General features: G+C 42.1%; 1 protein-coding gene across 9 annotated transcripts in view; it reads left to right on the forward strand.

The window, feature by feature from the left end:
- The window catches only part of LOC308193890 (uncharacterized protein), a 430,978-nt gene that overhangs the window by 289,626 nt on the left and 116,341 nt on the right, over nt 1-25,011 (forward strand). For 6 of the 9 annotated variants that reach the window (XM_080588988.1, XM_080588992.1, XM_080588987.1 and 3 more), the window contains exons 1-2: nt 8,289-9,756; nt 17,814-17,970. In XM_080588988.1, coding sequence (XP_080445114.1) covers nt 9,751-9,756; nt 17,814-17,970 — 163 coding nt within the window. In that variant the 5' untranslated portion in view covers nt 8,289-9,750. Of the gene's footprint in view, nt 1-2,239; nt 2,418-6,989; nt 7,091-8,288; nt 9,757-15,517; nt 15,657-17,813; nt 18,006-25,011 lie in introns of those variants that run through there. The other 3 variants (XR_013950031.1, XR_013950032.1, XR_013950033.1) reach the window with 1 other exon arrangement.

Here is a 25,011-nt window from a genome sequence, read left to right on the forward strand (position 1 = left end):
CCTGTGAATATGCTCCAGCCACCTTATCAGACAGTTTGTTCTGCTCAGCTAAGCAAGCCATGCAAGTGTGCCTTAACTAAATTATCTGCTGCAAGTCTGTATTGGTGTCATTCCTGTAAAGGCTCCTCCATCTGCTTTGTTTCATTCCCTTTCTTGTGTCTTTTATCCTACTCCTTGGTCATTAAAAGTAGATGAAAACAAATATAATCATGAGATCAAATTTTGTAGAGTTTATTCCAGCAAACATCTCTGATAGAAATGCCAAAGCACTTCCAATTCAAAGAGCAGGGCTTCCTCACCTAAAGTGAAATTATTAAAACAGGCAGCATTCTTTGCCTTCAAGTATTAGGATTACTAATTTTAGAGACACACCTCTGTCAGCTCTTCTCCCTAGTTTTAAAGAACTGTACAAGAGAAGTTACCAAAGCTCTGGTTTTGATAAAGAAAAATTGTAACAAGTAGATCACTTCATTAATAGGACTCATTTAAAACTCAGCTGCTAGGAATATACTGTGAGTAGGTCTGTTGGAAGGAAGAGCTGAACAGTGAGACTGGGAAGACTGGAAAGAAGGAGAGACCAGTTCTTTAAAAATAATTATACAGCTACATAAAGTTATTTAATTCTTTTATTTCTTTTGATTATCTGAACCACCCTAAGAATCCATTGCTAAACAGTCTTTGGGGCAGAGTATGAGAAGGGATTCCCAGATGGCCTGTGAGACTAACAGCATGAAGAGCTATAACTGAGCAGTCATCAGGCAGTCCTCTTGGAGAGCAGAGTTTAGCAAGAAGTATTCTGGCAAGTATGAGAGAACACTTCTCTTTGATAAGGCATATCATCAAGCCAACGAAATAAAGATAGTTGGGTGAAAATTTGCAGGACATTTTTGTTTTGCAGTGGACCCAAAAATGTTATCTTGTCTTAAAAGTGAAGAAAATTTACATCTTTAATCTCTCTCGGAAATATTTTTCTTTCCAAACGCAACTTCTAGTCAGACTTCAGATAAAAAGTCATTTTGTGTTTATTACTTAACTACTGCTATGCTGGTCTGTTTTGCAAAATCAGAGAGAAAATTCAAAATTTCTCATATGTACGAGCTTCCATGAACAATGTTTGCTTTGTCACATGATGAAAAGAGAAACTAGCTGTTAAAGTTGGATCCAGGTTTGACCTGACTTGGAAGACATCCGTCAAACAATCAGTGCAATGGTTTGGTTCAATACAGAGACAGACATCTGTTGTCAACATCTAAAGCATTGGTTTTTTTTTGTTTGTTTGTTTGTTTTGTTTTTAATTATTATTATTATTCTGTGTGTGTTGCAGGAAGGGATTTCAGATCTACTTGGAGTATGATAAAAACACAATAATAAGTAATTTCTTTAACAGATTTTTTGTTTTGTTTTGTTTTATGGTACAATTAGTGACCTTGGAAAGGTTTGGAAGTTACTCTGATTTCAGATATCAAAGTCTAAAGAGATTTCATAATCTTTGCCTAAATAAACTGAATATCTTGATTCCACAAAATTTTCTGTTTGATTAGGCTTGTCAGAATATTCTTGGCAATTCTTTTTCATAATTGGATCGAACATAGGATTAGCAGTTTTCCTTCTACACTGTTTTATGATTTCTGATTTTATTACTTAATCCAGTCTGCTCAAATCAATGGGTTCATTCCTATTCAGGATAATGAGCTTTGGTCTGGAGTTCTCATGAATAATGAAATCTCCATTTCATTTATATTTTAAGGAGTTTTTTTTTTCCCCTATTATTTTCAGTTAAAAGTTTCAACAGAAACACTAATACTTTGGGTGAAGGTTTGTACTATTTTCTGATGCTGTGCTCTATACTTACTCTCTTATCCCTAGCTACTAAACTTCAACCGGGGCAGTCTTGTCATAGCCAGTTTTGTATTTGTTAATACTATGGAAAGGGTATATCTCTTTTCACTTTGCTTTCCCCAATAAAGTGTGTATTATGCCCTAAACAATGCCATTAAGCTCTAAGCAGAAAATACAACTAATTGTTTCTGGTTCACACTAATGTAATTACAAAGGGTAATAGGACATCTCCTTGCATAATCTAGTTCTGAATCAATAAACTGGAAAAAATATTTACCATACCAATTTACACTTAAAGTTATAAATACTGTTATAAATTCTGTTTGACATTTTTTTTTTTTACAGTTTCAAGGCTGTTTAATTATTTGTTTATAATGTACTTTTCTTCCTTATTACACAGTACTTATACACTTCTGTTACAGAAGGCAAGCAAGCCCTTTTGGAATTAATAAGCATTAGCAATATCTCACGGTGGGAGAAAGAAGCCCAGCTGTCAACTTTTCAGTGGGATATCTACAGTTCAGAGCACATCAGTCCACAGTCAGTGCGCATTTTCTAAAGAAATTTCATCTGCATAGGTAAATATGAAATCAATATTTAAATATTTAGTGAAAGATTGAATAGAAGATTGAGTGATGGTATGATTGACAGGTGTAAAAGCATTTTCATTGTGAAAATTATTGGTGTTACAGGGATCTTCCATCTGCCGGAGAAAAGTCATAATAAACTGGAAATTACAGGTGAACTAGTCTGATTGAAAAGCAGCACTGATCTGTCGCAGTGAGCAGCACAAACTATGAAAGGGGTGGCTACTAGACCACCTAAATGAGGCATGCTCTGCCTTTGGTTCTTCAGATGAAAGCTTGAGGTGCAATAAATTTCACACACCTTTCCACGTATAAATCTTAAACATCCTCACTTGAGTTAATTTCCTAGACTCCTTTTACAGTCAATGGAGAGAAACAGATACTTTCAGCCAGTGATTCACCTTACAGATTATCCTTGAATGAGATGAGCCATGCCTTAGATGTGCCTCTCCAAGTATCTAAATCTGGTTGAGACGAATCTTGCCCAAATGGCTTCTCTGAAATATGATTCAGACAGGCTTGGGCAACTGGAGTCAGAGCTGGGCTGGTGAACAAACTTTCCAGCCTGAGTGACCCTTCATGGTTGCTTGTGAAGAAAGACCATTGGGCCTGCATGCCCTTAAACTCTGTGAAGTGCCAGAATTTGACATCATACACCCAAAAATGCTCCCTTAGCTTTTTATAAAGTACTTAAGAAAATCACTGTATGTCTTTTTATCTCCAACTTAATTGAGACACGTCCAGATTTACCATACTCATAGATGTTGATGTCATCTGTATATATGTATAATTATGAAGAAAGAAACTTAATACCAAAGAAAGTAAAATTATGTGTATTATAATGATTATAGAAGAGAACATAAATATAAAATTGAGAAAATTTACTATGTAAGTGGAAGGCTTCAATTTTTATGTTCCCACATTATATATCATTACAATTCTATCCAGCTGTTCATTCCTTGAAACTTGGTTAAAGTGCTATATTTAAAGATTTATGGACTAGTTTCCTTACAAGTATAGTATATAATTATCTGTGACTTACAGGCAGAATATGACAAAACAGAATCACTGTCACTGGTGCCTTGGAAATAAAAGGTCACACTATATTTATATTTGCTTGAGTTTATGGTGTCCTGAACATACGAATTTGATAAAATATAGTGCAATAATATTTTGTGAAATTCACAGAATACTCTGGAACTAAATGTCACTGATCAGCTATTCTTTGGGAATCACAAGAATTCATAGCTAGCTATATATATATATTTTTCTCTGAGTTCCTGTGTGCCTATTTTGTGTCAGTTCTTGTGGATACCTAGGTCTCATAAAAGGATAGATTCATATCATTATTTACAACCTTTAAAAGTAAACTAGAAATGTTTTTTTTCTTTAATTTAATTTTATTTTGTCTTTTCCAACATAAAATAAAGCTGACTTGTAAAATATACAGAGCAAAGATGATGTTTCAGTTCAATAAATTTGCACAACTCTTAGCACAGTGGATCTTGCTCCATAACTCAGATTAGTAAATAGACAGCACTGGAAATGTGCAATAGTAATTGATAGCAAACTAACAGCAAACCTCATTCATACTGAGCAGCAGCACCATCAAGGAGCCAGAGCCACATCCACAACACCTATGTTTAAGCTGATGCACTCAGTGATCAGGCTCTGATGTTCTTAACAGTGAGAGAGAGAGGGCCAGTGGAGGACCAGTTGGGGCTTCAGGAGCCAGAAACTTCGAATCCCTACATAACACTCAGATAGCTTTTATTTGGGCATCTTTCATCATGTATGACAACACGAAAGAAGGAGCATATACACATTTTATGAGCACGCGACTCTCATTTACTAGTACACGCAGTGATGGATGGGACAAGATTGTGAGTGGACTGCACATTAATGTGTTCACCACCACCAAGTGCACTCTTCTTATGAGCTGCTGATGGCCAGGCTGCTGGCAGTCAGATGTAAGGGCTGGTCCTCTCATGTGTTGAGTTACTTACTGCCTTCTGACTCTTTTTCCTTAGGTTTTCATATCTTTTCTGTTGGTAGCTTTCTCTTGAGTTACTATTGCAACCAACACATGGTCTCTTAATTACACACTAGTGCAACAGCAACAGCTCAACACCACCTTATTTCAGTAAAGCACGGTTATACAGCGGATCTTAACAAAAATGGGCCCTAGGTATGCAGGAGCTGAGCAGATCAAGATTGAATGAGCCACAGGTTGCAGCTAGCATTGAAGAAGAGGCCCATAATGCAGAAAATATGTAGTCTGCCAGATAAGGAAACCTGCTTTGGGGACCTCTGAATACTTTGGATTTGGTTCACTGGTCTTTTCTGGCCAAACTCCCAAACAGAAAACCAGGTCATGCTGGCCATGCTTTTGCACTGTACATCCAGCCTTTTGAAATGTTGAAAAATGTTCAGCTGGTCAGCTTTTATCTTGAATTTAATTCATGCCATGGAATATATCCAGGCTGTTCTCATTCCCCTACTCCTTTCTTCCCCCACCTCCAGTGTCAAGATACCCTCACGTCACTTACCGATTCCCAGCTTATGCATTAGGGCCTGAAAAACTGAACTGTAGTTGGAGAGATAAAAATAGCAATCCCCTGTCATTTACCAGCTTGGCAGGCCTCCTAGCCAGCCTTGCACAGATTGCTCTTCCTGCCTTTGCTCTGAGTGTATCGCACGCAGCAGCGGCATCAGGGCACACTTGGCATGGCTTTGTTTGGCTACTACGAAGAAATGCTTTTACTGATGGTGTGTGACGTGAATCAGAATCACGCCATCTAACATAAGGACTGGTGTGGCTGGCCACCATTTCAACGACTCTCTGCTCTAATCATCCCATCCACATCCTTTCTTGTCACTCTACAATGGTTTCTTGTACTTCAGTGTCAGAGGCTGGGCCAGCAAATCCCAGTCATGGATTCACACCTTTTCCAGGAATATGTGGGCACATTTCCTTGTTTTGTTCTCTTAGAAGTAACACCACTGACACTTCTGTGCCAAATCTGCCAAGGTAGCGACTTATGTTTGCCAGGGGCTATGATCACCTGTGATGCTGAAGACCAGAGTGACAAAATGGTGATAGGTCATTTAAATATAGGATATTGTTTGTCTAGCTGGAGATAGAACAATAATTTTCTTCATTCTCATGCGGAGTTTCATGCCGAGCGGTGTATGGACCTGCAAGAGATAAAAGTACATGACCATATTCTACAGCCCAAGGGGTGAAAAGAACAAAAAAGGACTACAGAGATGAGCAAAATGAATGTGCCAGGAGTACGAAGAGGCACAGACAAATGAAGACGTGTGGAGGAAACCCAGGTGCTATCAGCTGCACTGCTGAAGCTGAATGCTGGGGTTCTCTTCATGAGAGAGGGTTGGCAGAAGATAATGCATGTGAAAAGAAAGAGTGCAAGTGATCAGAAGAGATCAGCAGTATCTTCCACCTCCTCAAATGCCATGCATTTATCCTCCAGTATTCATTTTACATCATTTTTCAGTCTCCTAGAGAGCACACCATGTCATACAGCCTTCACAGCATCTTGGCTTGTATCTGTTTTCTTTGTTATTTTGGACACGAGCATAGACTTGTCTGTTATCCTTTCTTTTTTTTTTTTTTTTTTTTCTCCTCCATTTGCTTTTGTAGGGAAACAAAACAAACAAAAAAACCAACAAACAAACAAAAAAAGGATCATTCTGCCAGGAGAGAGGGGATTGAGCTGTCAGGTCATATGTGCAACCTGACGAAAGTACTTGTTGAAAGATGTGCACAGTAAAGGCTTCAGCTGAACAGACAGTGCCACAGTAGCTTTGCGGGCATCCAGCGGAGATCCATCACAGTGGAGTCACCTGCAGCAGAATTGCTACCTCAGGCTCTGGGGGTGGCAGCTGCTGTGCTGAGCCTTCCTGCTTTCAGCCATCTACTTTTTCCTCCACCTTGTTTTCATAAACGCTGGGCAAGGTGCACAGGACTCACCAGTATACTGGTAAGGAGGAAGTGATCAGTCTCAGGCCCAGCAGCAGGGTTCCTGTGTTTTCTCCTATCTGGAGATCTATATCTATGATCTATATCTATACCTATGACCACTGCTGTTGCAACCTTGAACTGCCCTCTCTTGGCACTTCTCCCTGCTACCAGTCTTTACTGTTGTCAAAGGCGTCGCAGCTGAGTGAAGCATGAGCCTAAGCCTTAACATCTTTTCTATCAGAGAGGAAAACTGGCAATAGCACCAGCTGCATAGAGCTAGAGCTCCTTCACTGCTTTTTAGAAGGTTATTCCACTCTTCTGGAAACAACAGGAAACAAGTTTTCCACTTTGGGAACTGTATGCAGCTGCATTCTTGCTTGTGGGACCACTGCCAGGCTCCAGCCTGTGCTGATACTTAGTGCAGTTTGCCTGCAAAAAATCATACAGGAGGTAGGTACACACACACACGTGCACACACAGTGCAAAGACAGACAGCCCTTGCAGTACCAATAGACAAATAGCATCCAAATGGTGTTGTAGCATTTTTTTTTCTGATTTTTTTTTTTTTTTTTCCCAAGCCTGTTGCTGACCATAGAAAGCTCTTCCATGGATATTGCTGTCAAGGAGCTGCTCTAATTATCCCCCCCTGCACCGAAGCCAACTCACAACATTGTGCTGGGTAAGTGGATGGTGAGATGCAATGCAGTATGGCATGTGACATAAACAGCATGTCTTATGCAACGTGTAACTTCACAGAAATGTGATTACTTGATCTGGCCAGATCTGAGTTTGATTCATAACCAAAAAGTAATCCAGCATCATTCACATCCTGTAGTAATGATAATGGAGTGACCAAAAAAATGCGTAATACTGTTTTCTTTTCCCTTTTCTGTCAAATTTATGAAATACCTCTTATTACCTCACAAGAACTTAATGAACTTTTAACCCTTAATTACAGTAAATTATGGTCATTCAGCCGAAGTAAGAAAGCCACTTTGCTTTTCTGCATCTGATTTAATCCATTTTAAGGCACAGCATTTTAAAGCATAGCATTGACTAGACTTATGAGTGATCTCTTCATGTAAGGCCGCTTTCAAAGGTGCTTATAGAAAAAGCAAAGTGCTGTTATCATTCCTTGCAATTATTGTATTTTAAGTGGAGGATCTCAGGAACTGTGTGTGCTATCAGAGATACGTACGTGAAAGCATGATTACTTAATGCATACTGCCACAGAGGGATTCCTCCCATTATTGCAGAATATGCAGATGGTGCGAGTGAAGTGAAAGAATGACTCTGACACAGAAAAGGAATGGGCATAGCTTGGGCAGTAAGCCTCAATTCTTGAAAATAATTGTCAGCTGGGTTGATTTTTTTTGTCTTTGGTGAAAAATGGCTTCAGCGTCTTGGCCTGTTTCCTAAAACCATTCAGCAGGCATCCTGGGAAGTGCCTCTTTAATCCAGATCTTTTCTTCTCATCTGTAGACTGCCTCGGGATAAGTCTCAGTTGGTCATCCATTTGGGGGCCCTCGGTAAAAGTGTTCAGTGTAGGGAGGTTTTGTGCAAGACAGATGGCTCTTATTACAGATCTTTGCATTACAAATAGAGGGTAACCGAACACACGACAGGGGGTCTTGCTCTCACTTTCTCATTCCAGGCAGGTGTCCTTCATATGGAGGTGGGCTCTCGGGCTCTTCCCACAGCCAAAAGCATGGAAAAGTTACAGGAAACGTGCACTGCCCTTTTGGGGTAACTGCGATACAGTCTGACCCATTGTTTTAGTCAGGAGCTCAGGACAGTAGCTTGTTTCTAAGCAAAGAAAACTGCTAAGAGGAGAAAAACTTCATGCCCGTCCTTCCATCCTGAGTTTGATCAATTCTCAGCAGTAATTTATCCAGGAGAGCAGTTATTATCTATACTTAAGCTTCTCTAATGAAGAGAGAGGCTTTATAACAATATGCTGCATTTTTGGGCAATTGTATTTTATCCCAATTCCACGGAGAGGGTTTTACGAGGAGGTTAAGTGGAGTGCTGTTTAGCACACACCATTTCTATGCAGCTGCTGTACTTACTAAACAATTAATCATCTTTTATACAGTCCACTTTTATCCATTTTGTTGCATTTCCTTTTTTTTTTTCTTTTTTTTCTTTTTTTACTGCTGGATGTTCAATTAAAGTTAAAGAGACAAGTTTCAGGTTTGGTGCCAATGCGCCGTGGTTCAGCTCATGCCTGTGGCTCTGCAGCATAAAATGTAGCTAAAATCCTCAGAATCAATACATCTCTCAGATAACATGGCTTTCCAGATTTTAATCTATTTGGACAGAGTCTCAGTGTCTCTCTGTCTCTTCTTGCTGGTACTTATTGCAACACATTTAGCCCCAGCCGAAGGGAAATCTGCTCACCATTTGTGGCTGATGCTTGGTTATAAAACATAATGAAAGAGGGCTAGGAGGCATAATGATAAAGATCAGATTGGGATTTTGACCTATTTGCTGCCCTCTGCTTGGACAAAGTGTGTAGAATGATGTGAGAAGCAAACACAGAGTAAAGGCTGTTGCCAGGTGTGTTCTCTTTTTATTGCTTGGGTGATGCACTGGGAGATACCATATATTATTACTGTGTATTCAGTATATGGAGATACATTAAAGTCTGTTTTTGTTGCTGTGAACTTTTTCTGCTGTTCATTTGGATGCATGTTCAAACCAGGTTACCAGCTGTGGCACTTAAAAAGTTCAAGAATTTCAGATCTGAATTGAAACGTTACAAGTTAGTCCTGTCTATATCTGGAAATCTTGCCTTCATCAGAGGGTGTCAAGTTTTCTTCTTAAACCCTAGGCAATATATGCAACAATGTAAGCTTTAGAAAGTCATTCTCTTATTTTTCCTGATCCCTAATTACTTCAACCTGCAGTTAAATGTCAGTCTCTCTAATTATCTGGTTACTCCTCTCCTGAGTCCAACATAGCCTGCAGGTGTGCATGGTAATGTGGTTTGCAGGTCTGACTGACCTAGTGCACCTTTCATTTATTAGGCTGGCCTTTTGCAAAGTTGGTGAAACCTATTGTGTTTTCAAGATACTATTATTAATTTGAACTCTATCAGACAAGACTAGATCTGAAACTTTAGCAGACTTTAGGGAATTGTAAGTGAGAATAGGGCTGGGGAATCTTATCTAGACTTAAGAAAGTGTGTCCAATTAACTAGGTAAATCTTAGGGTTTGGGGCTTATCCCCCTCCCCAGCATTTGGGCAAGCTTTTTCTGAATTCTTTATTTTAATTGATTCTGTGGAAGTCAAAAAAGAGAGCCTCCTGCTTTGTTATTCCTGTTGTGGCAATGCACTATGCCTGTAAGTACTCTTTTGGTATTTGGCTTTTATTCTATGTTCTTTTAGCGTTTTCTTTTACTTAAAGCTTGCTGTTAAACTAACATCTCTATGCTGTGCTTATTTTAATACCTCTTTGTAATAAATGCAATAACTACATTTAAATCATCTAAGATGATGTTAAAATTGCATCATGTCCAAAAATGAGCTAAAGCCTGCTTGGCTTATGTTTGAGGTACAGTTCTTGATAATTAAATGTATAAAAACAGATGTGATGTTTCTAGATGTCTCTCGAGTTTTATATTTGGACTGTGTGTTGTTTGGGGAGCTATTATTATGTGCAAAAAGAGGTATGCTGTGAAGACCCGATAGTTGATATGCTCTGTGTGCTAACAGTTGTTAGCTTGCACTTGCTGAGCAGGAGCTGTGGTAAATGACCCCAGGTTGGGCCTGTTGAAATGTTCAAGGGTTCAAAAGTGCTGAATTAAACTTGAAAGGATTGGAAAATATCTGTGCACTTCCTAATTTTGACCAGAAGAGGAAGTGGAAGTACCATCATGAGAAATACCGTTTCTGTAATAGTTTTCAGCTGGCTGAAAGTACAGTACAGCATGTTGTATGATTCTAGAAATTTAGTCAAGTTTTGTGTAGGAAGGTTTTCTAAGCCTCCAAAGCATGGATAATTTCTTATATACCATTTACAATAATACACAGATCCAAACTGAAAGAGGAAAGGAAACTGCAAAACACGATAATTAATAGAGATCATGAAAGCTAATAATTTTTTGTCATCTGCAAAGTTCTTTGTATGAGCCAAAACACTTGCCTGATCAATTCAGTTGAGTATGCTTGACACTTAATAATCTAATTTAAGCAATCAGTGAATCAGGTGTCCAGTTCTTAGTGAATGTCTACATGATCTTTTGATCCCTATAGGGACTTCTGAAATTCCCAGTCCCAATGAGATAATTAGTATCTAAGATATTACTCTTCCAGGCTGTCAGAAAGTGCTTTGATCCTGTACAAAATACTACACTCCTCAGATTTTTAAATAAAACTGTTTATTTTCATCACAATTTTGTCATAAAAAATATTATTTTTTTCAAACTGAAAGAAGTGGTACCCCCAACCAGTTTTATAGACAACATTGCAACAAACTGAGATTTTTTTGTTTTCCCTTGTGTATCTTGTTTTAGTCTCCAGCCCAGTTTTCTGATCAGCCCGACTAATTTTTTGGAAAGCAAGCAAACGTGGGAAAACTGCATGCACAAAATCAGGGTCTGTCTGAATATTAGTATATCTTGTCTAATACTGATAATGTATCATGCAATAGTGTAATACTAGGAATTACAGAGTAGGTCTGAAGCTCAGGGCAGAGATGTTTTATAAGTGGTGAATCCCATATGACAAGGGTAACCATTTCACTTTAAGCATATTTGCTGCATTTGAAATGAATAGCTACTTACTTAGAGAAAGGAATAATACATTATTTATTCTCCAACATGATACTACTGCCCGGGCAATGAAAACCTCCAACCAAATTGACAGGGGGAGCTGGAATAGTGGGGTGGGCACAAGTTAAGAGCGTCATTTTCATTACAAATTCAGACAGTAAGATAACACCTTCCCAAAGAGAAAAGCTGCTGAGAACCCCTGGCCTTTATTAATGGGCCTCATGAGTCAATCTGCAGCAGTGATGTATCATGCTCATTTAGGGAAATGATGTACTGTGAAAATGCATTATTTTAAAGAGCAAGAGAGTGGATTGAAACAAGTATAGTATACACCATAAGGAAGCTCAAATCTCTCATGATGTATGCTGATTTTCGGGTGGTCCCCATTTGCACGGCTGTTTAAGCAAGCACTCTAAATGGAAATGCACTTGACATTTTTGTGACTAGCTGTAATCAAACAGCATTAGAATTCAGCTGATCTCACAGAAGATGATTAAACAAATTTCTTGTTCATTCCCAGTTCTTTTTAATGGGAAAATGGAGAGAGAAGACATGTTGATGAAAATGATCCCAGATGGAAAATGGTGTCTTAAAATAAGCTTAGTGAGGAATGTCAATTTTTCCCACCACTCTCTCCTCTCCCAATGCAAGAATCCAATCGCTATGTTATGTGAATAAACCCAGGAACCAGCATTCACCTGTGATTGTCCTGCATGTTTACAGAATAAATATTCAGTGAAAAGCCTTGGGATTTAGCCGCACACTGGCAGTGTGCTGGGTGCTAGACGAAGGGAAAATTATCACTTTTTTAGAGTTTTTTAGAGTGACTGTATTTGCACTTTATATAGTAAGCATAATTTACAGCTATCTACTAATTGGTTAGCAAAGCTGCTTGCTCTCTTGGTCCATAATATTTAAAGCACTGTGTACCTTTCAGCAGCTACAGAACTTGTTATTGCAGTGTCTGAGTAACTTCTATAAGGAATTCGGTAACTGCTATAAAACACCAACTGGACTTCATGGTCCCTGTGGACTTTCTAAAGGTTAAAAATCCTGGCCTTGGGCTACAACAGTGTGTGGGTTTCTTGAGCAGTACTCTGGGAGACATGTTTATTTTTCTGGGCATTCATTTACTTCAGTGAGTGTTTGTTGCTGTTAATACCAGTGGGATCCCAGAGAGAGAATGTCATTGCTGTTATGCCAGGAAAGCAGTGTGACAGAAGGAAGTTTTGCAGAATTTTTCTAAAGACAGAGCCAATGTGCAACAAGTCTCCTCTGGGGCTGTAGCATCCCTGCGTCTGGAAGCACCTGGCTCCCTGCTCCACTGCTACTGGGGCTGTGTGATCTACCTGACCCTGAGGACAACAACTTGGCAAGCCATGGGGCAAAATTCAGTCTTTGGCATGGTAGAGACTGACCTTCTAATTGTCATGACGTCTGTGGCCAAGCCTTATTTACGAGCTGGGTGATGGCTGTGAGCTGTGTACCCGTGTGTGTTTGAGGGGCTGGAGGGAGGTTTGACATGCTCTAAGACATCAAACACCAGAGAAGCTGCACTGTGGGTGATGGAAACTATGCTGTTGAATTAGCTCTGGATGGAAACAGATGAGGGCACAGTAACGAGGAACAGATGCACATTTCTTTTATTTAGCAGAAATAACCCCCATGCTTTGCATACCAGCAGTGGCCTTTAGAGCAAGGACTGGGAAAGGAGGTTGGGATGTGAGCTGCCTGCAGCACCTAACAGAAGCTGGGCATGCGGGAGAGCTGGAGGCTGCCAGGTCCCCGATGAAGCACATTGAGAGCCCCCAGGGACCATAAATAGGGGAGGTATGGGGCTTGGACCTGGGGTAGCAGGGACTGTTGGGGTTTGGGGGCGGTGGCTGAAGCAGTCCTCTCATGCCCAGTGGCTTAGGGCAGGGTTCAGGCTGTGCCCTGCCCAGGGAGAGGGCTTTCCCAGCCCATCTGGGAGCTGTGGGCTCACTGTGGTTGAGGAGAGCATGGCCAGTCTCCATGGTTTGCACAGGTTTCACTGGTCTGGGTCATTATAGCTGGAAAGGGCTGTGGTCTCTGGCAGGAGTGTGGTATGGGATGGGGCTTCTCTTTGTGGGGGCAGAAGAGAGAAAACGCCAGGCGTGGGGGGCTTTCAGCCAAATGGGGTAGCAAGGCATGGGCTCCCTGCACCCTGGAGGTGCCGTGGTGGGGAGCCTGGTTTTGCCCCACTGGGGCAGTAAGAGGGTGGTGGTGCTCACTGGTCTGGTCTGTGGGGGACAGGAGAGCCTCTGGCTGCGCTGCGTGCAGGCCTGGGGCCTCCAGCACAAGAAGGATGTGGAGCTCTTGGAACAGGCCCAGAGGAAGGCCTCCAAGATGATCAGAGGGCTGGAGCACCTCTCCTATGCAGAAAGGTTGAGGGAACTGGGCTTGTTTAGCTTGGAGAAGAAAAGGCTCCGGGGAGACCTCATTGTGGCCTTCCAGTACTTGAAGTGAGCGTATAAACAGGAGGGGGAACACCAGTTTACATGTCTTGATAGTGATAGGACAAAGGGGAATGGTTTTAAACTAAGACAGGGGAAATTCAGGTTAGATATTAGGAGAAAGTTTTTCACTTGGAGGGTGGTGAGGCACTGGAACAGGTTGCCCAGAGAGGTTGTGGATGCCTCATCCCTGGAGGCATTCAAGGCCAGGCTGGATGCAGCTCTGGGCAGCCTGCTCTAGTGGTTGGCAACCCTGCCCAGTGCAGGGGGGTTGAAACTAGATGATCTTTAAGGTCCTTTTCAACCCAGGCCATTCTATGATTCATCTATGTTGCTGTGCTTCTCTTAGGAATGAGTAGGCCTGAAATAAGGCCTGTCTCTGGCTGAGTGCAGAAGTCAGTTACTCATAAAGAAAATCTGAGGGTGAGAAATTGGCCTGTTGCCTGCACTGTCCAGAGCACGGCCTTCACAGGCATTCAGAAGATACTGGAGGTGACCACAGCCTTCCACCCCAGAAGGCTCTCACAAAAAAAGGAGGGCTTTGAGATCTACTCTGTGGCAAGTGTGGTGCCACAGGTCCTCAATACATTGCACAGCCACACCTGTGTGTTTTCCAGTGCTGTGACTGACAGAGATCAGGGGTTTAGGGGGTGACTTCACCTGTGGAGTCAGTTTCAGTGCTTGCAGTGAGGAGGAAAGAGTTTTGGGAGGGCAGCTCTTTGTGTAGCAACAACCAGGAAAGACTGCTTCTCATAGAAGTAAAGAAATTATTTGTCAGCTGGTCAGAGATCTCAGCCCTGGGCTCATAAGGTTTACTTCTACACAGCTCTGAGAGACACAAGCAGTTTCCTGTCATGAAAACCATCTGTCTTGCTTTTGGGGTCTTTGTTCCCAGAGATGGGGTCTCTGCTCCCACTGGCCTGGAGTTAGCTTCCCCCTTCATCAGGTGCCCCAGCAGGTGAAGTGTTTGTGTCAGGTTTGAACTGAAAGCTGATAGGGAGGAGCCAGAGACTCACAAAAAGCAAGCTCTTGCTTCTGTACGTGCTGGGCTGTCCCAGTTCAGAGAGAGAACATGCCTTCATCCTTGAAGGCATGTCACCCTCTGTCAGCTTCCCTTCGTGTTTTGCTGGGGGTGCCACTCGCTGTTCCTGTGCCAAACAAACTTGTGATATCCTGAAGGACTGAGTGAAAGCTATTTATTCCTGCAAAAACATCAGATGCAGCTGTACTTATCTGGAAAATATTGATAGAATAATCTTCAAAAGTTTTGTTCATTTGTTTGTTTTTAAATGCCACTAGTCCTGCATATTGCTCCCATTATCAACACTGGTAATTTTATCAAATACTGTTGTTCAGTTGCCATCTTCAATTGCTGAACTCCCAGCTGATTCTATTGGAGCTGTTGTAGTTTGTAACAGTTTTCTCTAGTATTTAGGAAAATACTGTGTGCTTTAAAAAAAAAATATATTTTTATTCTCTTGTTGCTGTTCTTTAAAGATAAAGGAGCATCTTATGGTAAATTATGAAATGTCTGTTATTCACCTCAGCTCCCAGAACAGCTCCAGAAATGTCACTGTATTCTCTCAGGATGGATATGCTGTAGCAGTAATAGCTTGCATTTATATAACACTTGTCATCCCAGAAATTTTAAGCACTTAGCAAACTTTCACTAATTTTATATATTCATGTGTAGGGATTATGCTGCAAGATTCTTGTTAAAAGTTCTGCTGAAATCCGCTGAGTGTCTCCGAACTGCAACAGTTGAATCTGATTACAGTTTTGGGGACCCTGGTATCCAAATGTGTACAGCTCCCCTGTGAAACAAGTACTGAATATCTTTTCACTCTTCTTTTGCAGTTGGGGAAACCAAGTTGCATCAAGTTCAAGGAACAGGTCTGCACTTGCACGGTGTCTGTAGCAGAACCAGGACCAGAATTTTTGATCTTTGACTGTTGCTCTAGATGCTCAACTACTTTGTACTCTGTGCTTTGTTTGGGTAAGGCATTTAGAAAAACATGCACTTACTTAATCTGATCTCTGTATTTTGCCTGTGTTCAAAGGATAAGATTCTAGTGCCTTCTTGTCTACAATCCCTATAGAATGACAGACTGCACAGGTCTCCTTGGCTTCGTTAGGACTGAATGAATGTCAGTGAAGGCAGACAGTGGTCCTCCGTGATTATTAGTAAACATGTTACATTCCTAAAAGACTAGGAGGAGTCCATCAGGCAATTACATGGTTGGGCAAGTTTGTGAATCCAATGTTATGCACCCAGAAGAAAACAGTTCTTCCATTGGAGTTGTTCTAATCCAGAATGTGATTAGACAGTGTGGGCTCTGTAATGATGAAAACAGATCTGGTGGAAAAAGCTTGCACTGTATGCAATACTGGTTCTGAATAATCTGACCTGGTTTTGGGTAGGAAACAGCTGCTAAGGGAGGTTAACATGGAAGAAGACGTGTATGTGTTAGTATGTCTTATCTCTTCCTCTGATAGAAGACTAGATATAATTTTCATGTTATTAGAGCACAGGTAAGTATTTTTTATATTGAGTATCATTGTTTCACAGTTGCTTTTTTTTAATTGCATTTTAGCTAATATTTGAAGAAATTAAATATTTTGCAGGTGTCAACTGATCCTTTTCTCCTTGGTTAATGTCCTATTGCTACCCTGAGAAAAGCTAAGGAAGTTTTGTCTTTTTTTTCCTCCTTCTACATCTTTTTATACCTGCTGCATATGAGTATTATCTATTCCACTTCTCTCTTTGTTAAAAAAAAAAACTTTAGAAAAAATAATTTTGTTTCTGAAACAACTTTCTTGTGCAAGAAATGCCACTTGATATAAAATCTAACATAGAACAACTTTTCTCAGTAATGAGAAAATTTATGGTGGAGAACTTTATGCTAAATGCTGTAGCATGCAATGTCTTTTTTTACCTTTGAGTATCTTTGCTGTATGTGATGTATGTATGCTTATTCTACCTTTTGAGTATCTTTGCTGTTTGTAATCTCAGTGAAGAAACATGATAAAGTAGCGTGCACATCTTTACCAGTATTTGAACTTCTGGCCTGTTACAGTTTACTCTTTCTCTTCCTTTGGTGTGGTTTTATGCAGAAGAATCCAGTAAGTTTTACCAATGACCCTATTGTTCCAAGATAGGTGGTTGTCCCTCTGAAACTAGTGCCATTACTACAGTACCATACATGTCCTCCACTTTTGAGGCTCAGTGTATGCATTATTATTAGAAGACTTGAGATGCTTTGGCAACTTAAAAGTTCCCTTATTGAGAAAGGGATAAGATCCCTTTAACATGAGGTACCACAGTACAATAACGTGCATTTGAAATGCCTTTTTTCCCCAAAGGGAATGGATCTTCTGTGCAGATGTGCAAATTTTGTCCTCTTTTGGACTAGAAACTACTTAAGTAGGAAGTGAAGCTTTATTTAAATGTGGAGCAAAGCTCCAGTTAAGGCACTTCAGTGAACTCCTGTGCGTTGCTTTTTACTGAGTGTCAACTGAGAACAGCTACAACAGTAATGAACTGTTTTGGGTTGATTTCCCTGGCCTCTTTTCTCAAAGCATATTGCAGCATTTTCCATTTCAGTAGTCCTAGTAACCTTGCTCCAGTGCTTCATAGAAGAGGCAACTGCAATTTTTTTCAGCAAGGGTTCTTGAACTTTCATGACACCAAGCAGAGTTTTGAGCAATGTCAGTTTAATGATGATAAAAGTGAAAGAAAAATATGCAGCTCTTGAGGTTTCCTTTTAGGAGAGAAGGATGTACCTGGCCACATGCTGGAAGGGGGGGGTAAGAGACAGATAAAACAGTCTTCAAAATTCATGTTTTACACTTGCACATAGTTGACAAGCCTGGCAATGTTTGGGATTCCTCCTGGATAGGTAGTTGTGCTACGCTATGCGCTTTCATATAATGCATTGGCAAATGCATGAGTTCATTAGTTTCAATATAGAAATTCCCTGACTATATGAGGTCATTGTGAAGGATAAAATGCATGCACCACATAACCAGAGTGGATTGGAAATCTCAGGGATCCATCCAGTTGTTTAATTCACCAATGTTTTAAGGAAGCTGGTGGTATGAAAGTAGTTGCAACCTGGAAGAATGGCTGTGAAACCTCTTTCCTTTCTTTCAGGTGGAAGGAGACTTGCCTGAAACCTGGCATGGGTCTCTAGTGATTGGAAGCTGCCACTCTGACAGTTATTTAATGTTTCAGAAGCAAGGAGCTGGTGGGAAAAACTCTGCCATTTGGTACAGAAGAAGGTTTGTTCCTCCATTAGTTAAGGATTTTGGTAAGTAATAATATAGAAGTTTGTTCTGCTACTGACTGTGTGGCACCTATTATTTAGGAAAGTGAGGGTGCTGGACATCCAGCTTTTCTTTCTGAAATGCTTCCTTATGGTGCAATTTCTTTCCATTAAAAAAAAAAAGGTCATTGCACGGAGTGTCAGGATGAATGTTATTACCTCCTCTGTAAAGAGGATCAGCATGAGCAGCAGCAGGTTGTGTTAGCAAGGCCGTAAGTCTGCTGGGAAGCAACTTCACTGGTGCCATCTCACTCCACTGAAGGACCCCAAATAGGGACTTTTTGCAGAAGTGTTGAACTTGCAAAAAAGTTTTCCAGATTGTTAGTGTTTGCCAACAAATCTGTCTTGTTTTTGTAATTTAGTAACAGCTGCTGTCTTCATTATCACTTCTCTTATTGCAGGCCTTTATCTGAGTGATACTGCATAACAATTTGCTCTACAGCTCTCAAAAATATCTGTGTAAAACAGAGCTCTGAATGCTAGTGGTTCGTGTCAAATTTAAAACAGAAATAGCACTTTTAATTAAAGCAGACTTGCAACAATTGCAGTACATACTAAATATCTACTAAAGGCATATTTTCCGTTCAGGATAAATCACTGTTCTGTTGCCAGTGCTTGAAATATCCTGATAGAGGGTGCTGGTGCTTTATTTTAACATCTGAAAATGGGTCAGCTTCACTTGCCTTTGTTTTTAAATCTCACCGGGTTTTTTGTGTTGATAGTAAACCCTTAGGAAAAAGCTAGGTTTTTGCCCTTGTTTTGTAATGAAGTATGTTAGGATCAAGTCCTGCAAAAACTTATTTAAAAAATAATGTTTGATGGGTTGCTCTTTTTAGGGAGCAAAGTTACAAGTCAGTGTTTCTGTTAGGAAATGAAATGGTATTAAATGTCATGGTTTGTGACTGGGAGGCATCAGGAAACGAAGGAAGAAGCAGAGACGTAGAACATGAAAGGACGCTGGTCTTAATATACTAGGCCTCTGTTTTGGGAAGGCATAAAGGAAGAACAGAATAGCCCTGTGGAAATGCCTAGCTTTTTTTTATTATTATTTTGTGGGGAAAGATGGAAGTGAAAATCACTTCCCTGCTGGCTGTTTTTTTGGTCTGTTTCTTTTCTATTACACTCTCCAGGTAGAATTTATTTCAGCTACATGGTTCTGTATGGAGAGATCATGAATGCAGTGGTCACTGAGGTGGCCCAATCTGTTAGGAGAATAAGGCCTGTTTTTTTTTTCCTGAGCTTAGCCAAATGCTGAATTTAGTAGTAAGATCACGATCCCTTCTCATCCTATTTCTTCTCTATTGCCAGTTTCCTTTGATCTTTTCCTATGGTAACACAACACCAGAGATCCTATGTCCTTTTACTGCAAAAGTAGTGAAGATTTGATGATAGACCTGTAGGTGGCTATTGTGACCATAGTCACATCAGTAAGACTAGAGGTTACATAAAGACGAAGCTTTCTTGAGCCTGGCTTAGGTCTGTGGGTTGAACTCCCACAGGAGCTAGGACCAACACAAACCAAAGCATCTTCTGTGCTGTGTGAAAAGTGCACGTGTTTGACCTTGTACCTCCTAACAAAATATATAGCAGTCTGTCTAATAAAACAAAACACTTCACTGCACATTGTTCTACCCCTGGGGAGGGAACGAGGACACCAACACGTGACAGATGTTAGTCATGTCACTTCATGCACTACTGGAAAGCATTTGAGTATTGCAGTGACGAACGCGCATATAAGAACCTGAGTAGAAGAGAATGGAACAGTAGACTGACTGGTGTCTTCCCTTCCCATTATCCCTGGGCCTGATATATAGATAGCTCGTGAAAATATGTTCTTGAGGAAAGGCACTAACCATCTATAAAACAACCTGATGAAAACACTTTCCATTCCACTTCCAGAACTGAATGTTTGCTTGCCACTGTCCCTGCTGCAATGAGTTGTGGCATAGATGGATCCACTGGGAAGTGTGATTATGGGGGTACTGCATCCCCTATCAACTTGTATCATCTCGCTGATGTGCCCCACTGGGATGCATGTGAAGCTAGTTCATTTTCACACCTGGAGAACAGTATTAAGACTTGGGACTTTGAGTGTAGGAGTGCAAAGGCTTCTACCTCTTTGCAAGTGCCTCTGCTGCTGAAGAGGATTTTTCATTAGCTGCCAGTGGCACTGTCTTGTGTCTTTGTTGTAAAAGATTAGGGAGTGTGGTGATTTTACTCAGCTGGGCAGCTGAGCTCCACAGCAACTGCTCTCTCACTCCCCCTCCTCAAAGGGAAATGGTGAGAAAATGTGATAAAAAGGGCTCAAGGGTTGAGATAAGGACAGGGAGATTGCTCAACAATTATAGTGACGGGCAAAACAGACTCAGAGTAGGGAGTTTAATGAAATTTATTACCTATTGCTAACAAGTTAGAGCAGTGAGAAACAAAATGACAAACTAAAAACACCTTCCATCTTCTCCTCCCCCAAGAGGCACAGGGGAAGAGGGAAGGGAAGCTGTAGTCAGTCCCTAACACTTTGTCTCCGCTGCTCCTTCGTGGTCCCTCTTTGCCCCTGCTCCACGCGGGGTCCCTCCCACGGGATGCCGTCCTTCCCAAACTGAGCCTGCGGGGGCTGCCCACAGGCCGCAGCTCTTCAAGAACTGCTCCCACACGGCTCCGTACCACGGGGTCCATCCATCCCCCAGGAGCAAACTGCTCCAGCACGGGTCCCCCACGGGCGGCAGCTCCCCCCAGACCCCTGCTCCTGCGTGGGCTCCTCTCCACGGGCTGCAGCTCCGGCCCGGGGCCTGCTCCTGCGGGGGCTCTCCATGGGCCGCAGCCTCCTCCAGGCCACATCCACCTGCTCCACCGGGGGCTCCTCCACGGGCTGCAGCGTGGAGATCTGCTCCGTGTGGGACCCGTGGGCTGCAGGGGGACAGCCTGCTCCACCAGGGGCCTCTCCACAGGCCGCAGGGGAACTGCTGCTGCGTGCCTGGAGCACCTCCTGTCCTCCTGCTGCACTCACCTTGGGGGCTGCAGGGCTGCTTCTCATTCCTCACTTTCCAAGCTGCTGTTGCCCAGCAGTTTTTTTTTTTTTCCCTTTCTTAAAAGTGCTGTCCCAGAGGTGCAAACATCTCATATTGGCTTGGCTCTGGCCAGTGGCGGGTCCCTTTGGAGGCAGCAGAAACCATCCCTTATCTAACATAGGGCAGCTTCTGGATTTTTCTCACAGAGACCTGCCCTGCAGCCCCGTTACCAAAACCTTGCCACATAAACCCAATACATGGAGGAAAAAAAAACCAAACATATAAGTAGTTATGATTGCTTATGCCACATGGCAACATATACTTAGCTTCCTTTCACCTCCTTAATCTTCAGCATTGCTTTGAAAGCTGTAATACTGAAGCTAGTGACAGGTGAATAATGTATCTGTTTGTGTTGCAGTGCCAGTGTGAAAGTAAAATTTACTGTATTTTTCTAAAAGTGAAAACTTCAAGAAAAGTAGTTTCACAGTGATCTGAAATGTTTTGCTTGTCCCTTAATTGGTGGTTGTTTCCTGTTCAGCTCAACAAGGAGCTACAAAACACTGCAACATTTTATACTGTAGGTCAGCTTTTTCTCCTCTGCAATCAGACGATCAGTTACTTCTCTACTATCTGTAATGTCAAAGATCTGGAATGGATACTTTGGCTTATCACTGTTGGTTGGGCAGTTCTGAAGGGAACTCAATTTCCTCTGCCAAATGGAGTGGTGCGAAGTAATAACGGGCTTTGGATACAAAGACTAGTTCTGTGATAATTCATAATTTGTATCAGCTTTTATAAATAGTCCTGAACTGAAAAATCTGTGTGAGCTTCGTGCCTGCTTTGATAGTGTATTTTCTCATGTTTGATACTCCTGTAGAAGTCTTTTGGATAGGGATGCCACCTTTAATTGTGTGGATTTCATTGTGCTCCTGTTACCACATTTTTGGTTATCTTTCAGACAGCCTTAGAATCACAGAATCATAGAATGGCTTGGGTTGGAAGGGACCTTACAGGTCTTCTAATTCCAGCTCCCCTGTCGTGGGTGGGTTGGAACTAGGTGCTACCCCCAATAGACCACATTGCCCAAAGCCCCATCCAGCCTGGCCTTGAGCACCTCCAGGGAGGGGGCATCCACAGCTTCTCGGGGCAACATGTTCCAGTGCCTCATCACCCCGAGTGAATAATTCCCTCCTATTACCTAATCTAAATCTTCTCTCTTTTAGTTTAAAACCATCCCCCCTTTCTCTGTCATTACCTGAAAGTAAGCACCCCCCCCCCCCCATTTCATTACCAAGAAGTTGTATTCCATCGTTGTTTTTTTTTAACCCCCCTTTAAGTACTGAAAGTCTGCAATGAGGTCTCCCCGGAGCCTTTTCTTCTTCAGGCTGAACATCCCCAGCCCTCTCAGTCTTTCTTCATAGGAGAGGTGCTCCAGCCCTCTGATCACCTTTGTGGCCCTCCTCTGGACCTGCTTTAACAGCTCCATATCCTCCTTGTGCTGGGGGCCCCAGCCCTGGACGCAGCACTCCAGGTGGGGCCTCACAAGGGCAGGGCAGAGGAGGACAATCCCCTCCCTCCACCTGCTGCCCACCCCTCTGTTGGTGCAGCCCAGGACGCAGCTGGCCTTCTGGGCTGCCAGCACCCACTGCTGGCTCGTGTCGAGCTTTTTGTCCATCAGAATCCCCAGGTCCTTCTCTGCAGGGCTGCTCTCAGTGAGTTCTTCTCCCAGTCTGTCCTCATGTCTGGGATTGCCCCGACCCAGGCACAGTATGTTGCACTTGGACTTGTTGAACCACATTAGGTTCACATGGACCCACTTTTCTAGCTTGTCCAGATCCCTTTGGATGTTGTTTCTTCGTTCTCTGTTATCAACTGCACCACTCAGCTTGGTGCCATCTGCAGACTTGCTGAGGGTGCACTCAATGCCATTGTCTATGCTGTTGATAATGATATTAAACAGTTCTGGTCCCAAGACAGATCCTGAGGGACACCACTTGTCACTGGCCTCCACATTGACCACCGCTCTCTGGGTGCAACCTTCAAGCCAATTCCTTATCCACCGAATAGTCCAGCCTTCAAATCCATCTCTTTCCCATCTGGAGATCAGGATGTCACATGGGACAGTGTCAAAGGCCTTGCAGAAATCTGGGTAGATGACATGGGTTAGTTTTCCCTTGTCAACTGATGCAGTCACTCCATCATAGAAGGCCACCAGATTGGTCAGGCATGATTTGCCCTTGGTGAAGCCATGCTGGCTGTCTCAGATCGCCTCTTTATCTTGCATGTGCCTTGACGTTGCTTCCAGGAGAGGTGAGGCTCATCAGTCTGTAGTTCTCCCGGTCCTCCTTTCTACCCTTTTTAAAAACGGGAGTGACTGCTGTGTAGGTTTTCCAGTAGATATGCAGGTGGTTGAACCCCTCCCCCATCAGTGCCTGTGGGTGCCATGCTTCTTGTGGTTGAAGAAGGAGGGCCTTGTCAACAGGCTCCCCTTGATCAGACAGCCTGTAGTAGGCCCCAACCACAAGGTGCCCTTTGTCATTCTGGTCATTAACTTTTACCCACAAGCTCTCAGCCTGCCCATGGCTGTTTCTCACAGGCATCCCTTTGCAATCTTTCCATTCCCTAATATAGGGAGCAACACCCCTGCTCCTCCTTCCCTGCCTATCTCTTCTGAAAAGTTTGTAGTCCTCGATTCCAGTGGCCCAGTTGTGTGATTCGTCCCACCACGTGTCCATGACAGTAATCAGGTCATATTTGTCTAATTGCACCAAGGTTTCCAATTCCTGCTCGTTTCCCATGCTGCGTATATTGGTGTAGAAGAACTTCAGCTGGGCTATTGGCTACATCACCTTTTTAGAGGAGCCTTCCTTAATTCCTTTGTGACAGTTCACAGGCATTTCCCTGTTCCTTCCTAAGCTGTTGTTGTTCTCTTTTTCTTTTCTGTCACTCAGAGGTACATATCAATCCTCCACTGAATCTAGTTTAAAACTCTGCTAATAAGCCCAGACAGCTTGCTGCCTAGAATGCTCTCGCCCCACCTGGTCAGGTGCACCCCATCTGGTGTCAGCGTGCACGGTCTCTCAAAAATGCATTCAAGACTGTAGAATCCAAAACCCTGAGTATGGCGCCAGCTAGCCGTTCGCTTCACCTGTTCATTCCTTCTTGGATCCTAGTCTTCGACTGGGAGGACAGAGGAGAACGTTACCTGAACTCTTTATCCCTTCAACATCTTTCTGAGGGATAAAAAGTCCTTTTTGGTATTTTGGAGTCTCCTTGTTGCAGCCTCATTTTTCCCTGTGTGAAAGAGTAGGAATGGGTGATAGCCATATGGCCCCACCAAGTTTGGTAGTCTCTTTGTGACCTTGTGAACGTGGGCCCTGGGTAGGCAGCCTTCTACTTAGCTTCTACTCTGTTTAATGCAATAGTCTGTTTAGATCTGTTTAATGCAGTATTCTGCCTGTATTTTTAATAGATATTTCTAAAAGAAAGAGATTATGCTAGTCTCCACCCTGCTCCAAAAAAAAAATCTTTCTCATAAATGAACATCTCTTGCAGCTGCTGATTAAAGACAGCTACAGCCTGGACTGAAAAAAATCCTGAAATTAGAAGGATACATCCCAGCTTTAGAGAGACTTAAATAGTACAGCAAGCTATAGAAACCATAGGCATAAGCATAACAAAGGAAATCAGTAATTGCGTATATTCTTTGGTATATCTTAATAGGATGTGGAACCTCACAATATCTAAGACACTCAGCTGTGTAGAATTCAGATGCTTTCCCAAGCGCTGAACAAAACACTCGAATAGGAACCATTTTTGGACCATCAAGTACAATTTTTCTCCCTCCCCCTTCAAAACAAACAAAAAACAAGAACACACCACCACCACCAAAAACAAACAAACAAAAAAAGCAAAAACACCAAAAAAACACAAAACAACAACAAAAAAAACCAACCCAACCCCCTGCCCCCCCAAAAAAACAAAAAGCAAACAAAAAAACCCCCACAAAATTACCAAA

Source organism: Anser brachyrhynchus, assembly GCF_964034855.1.
Source record: "Anser brachyrhynchus genome assembly, chromosome: 4".
Classification (NCBI taxonomy): Eukaryota; Metazoa; Chordata; class Aves; order Anseriformes; family Anatidae; genus Anser; species Anser brachyrhynchus.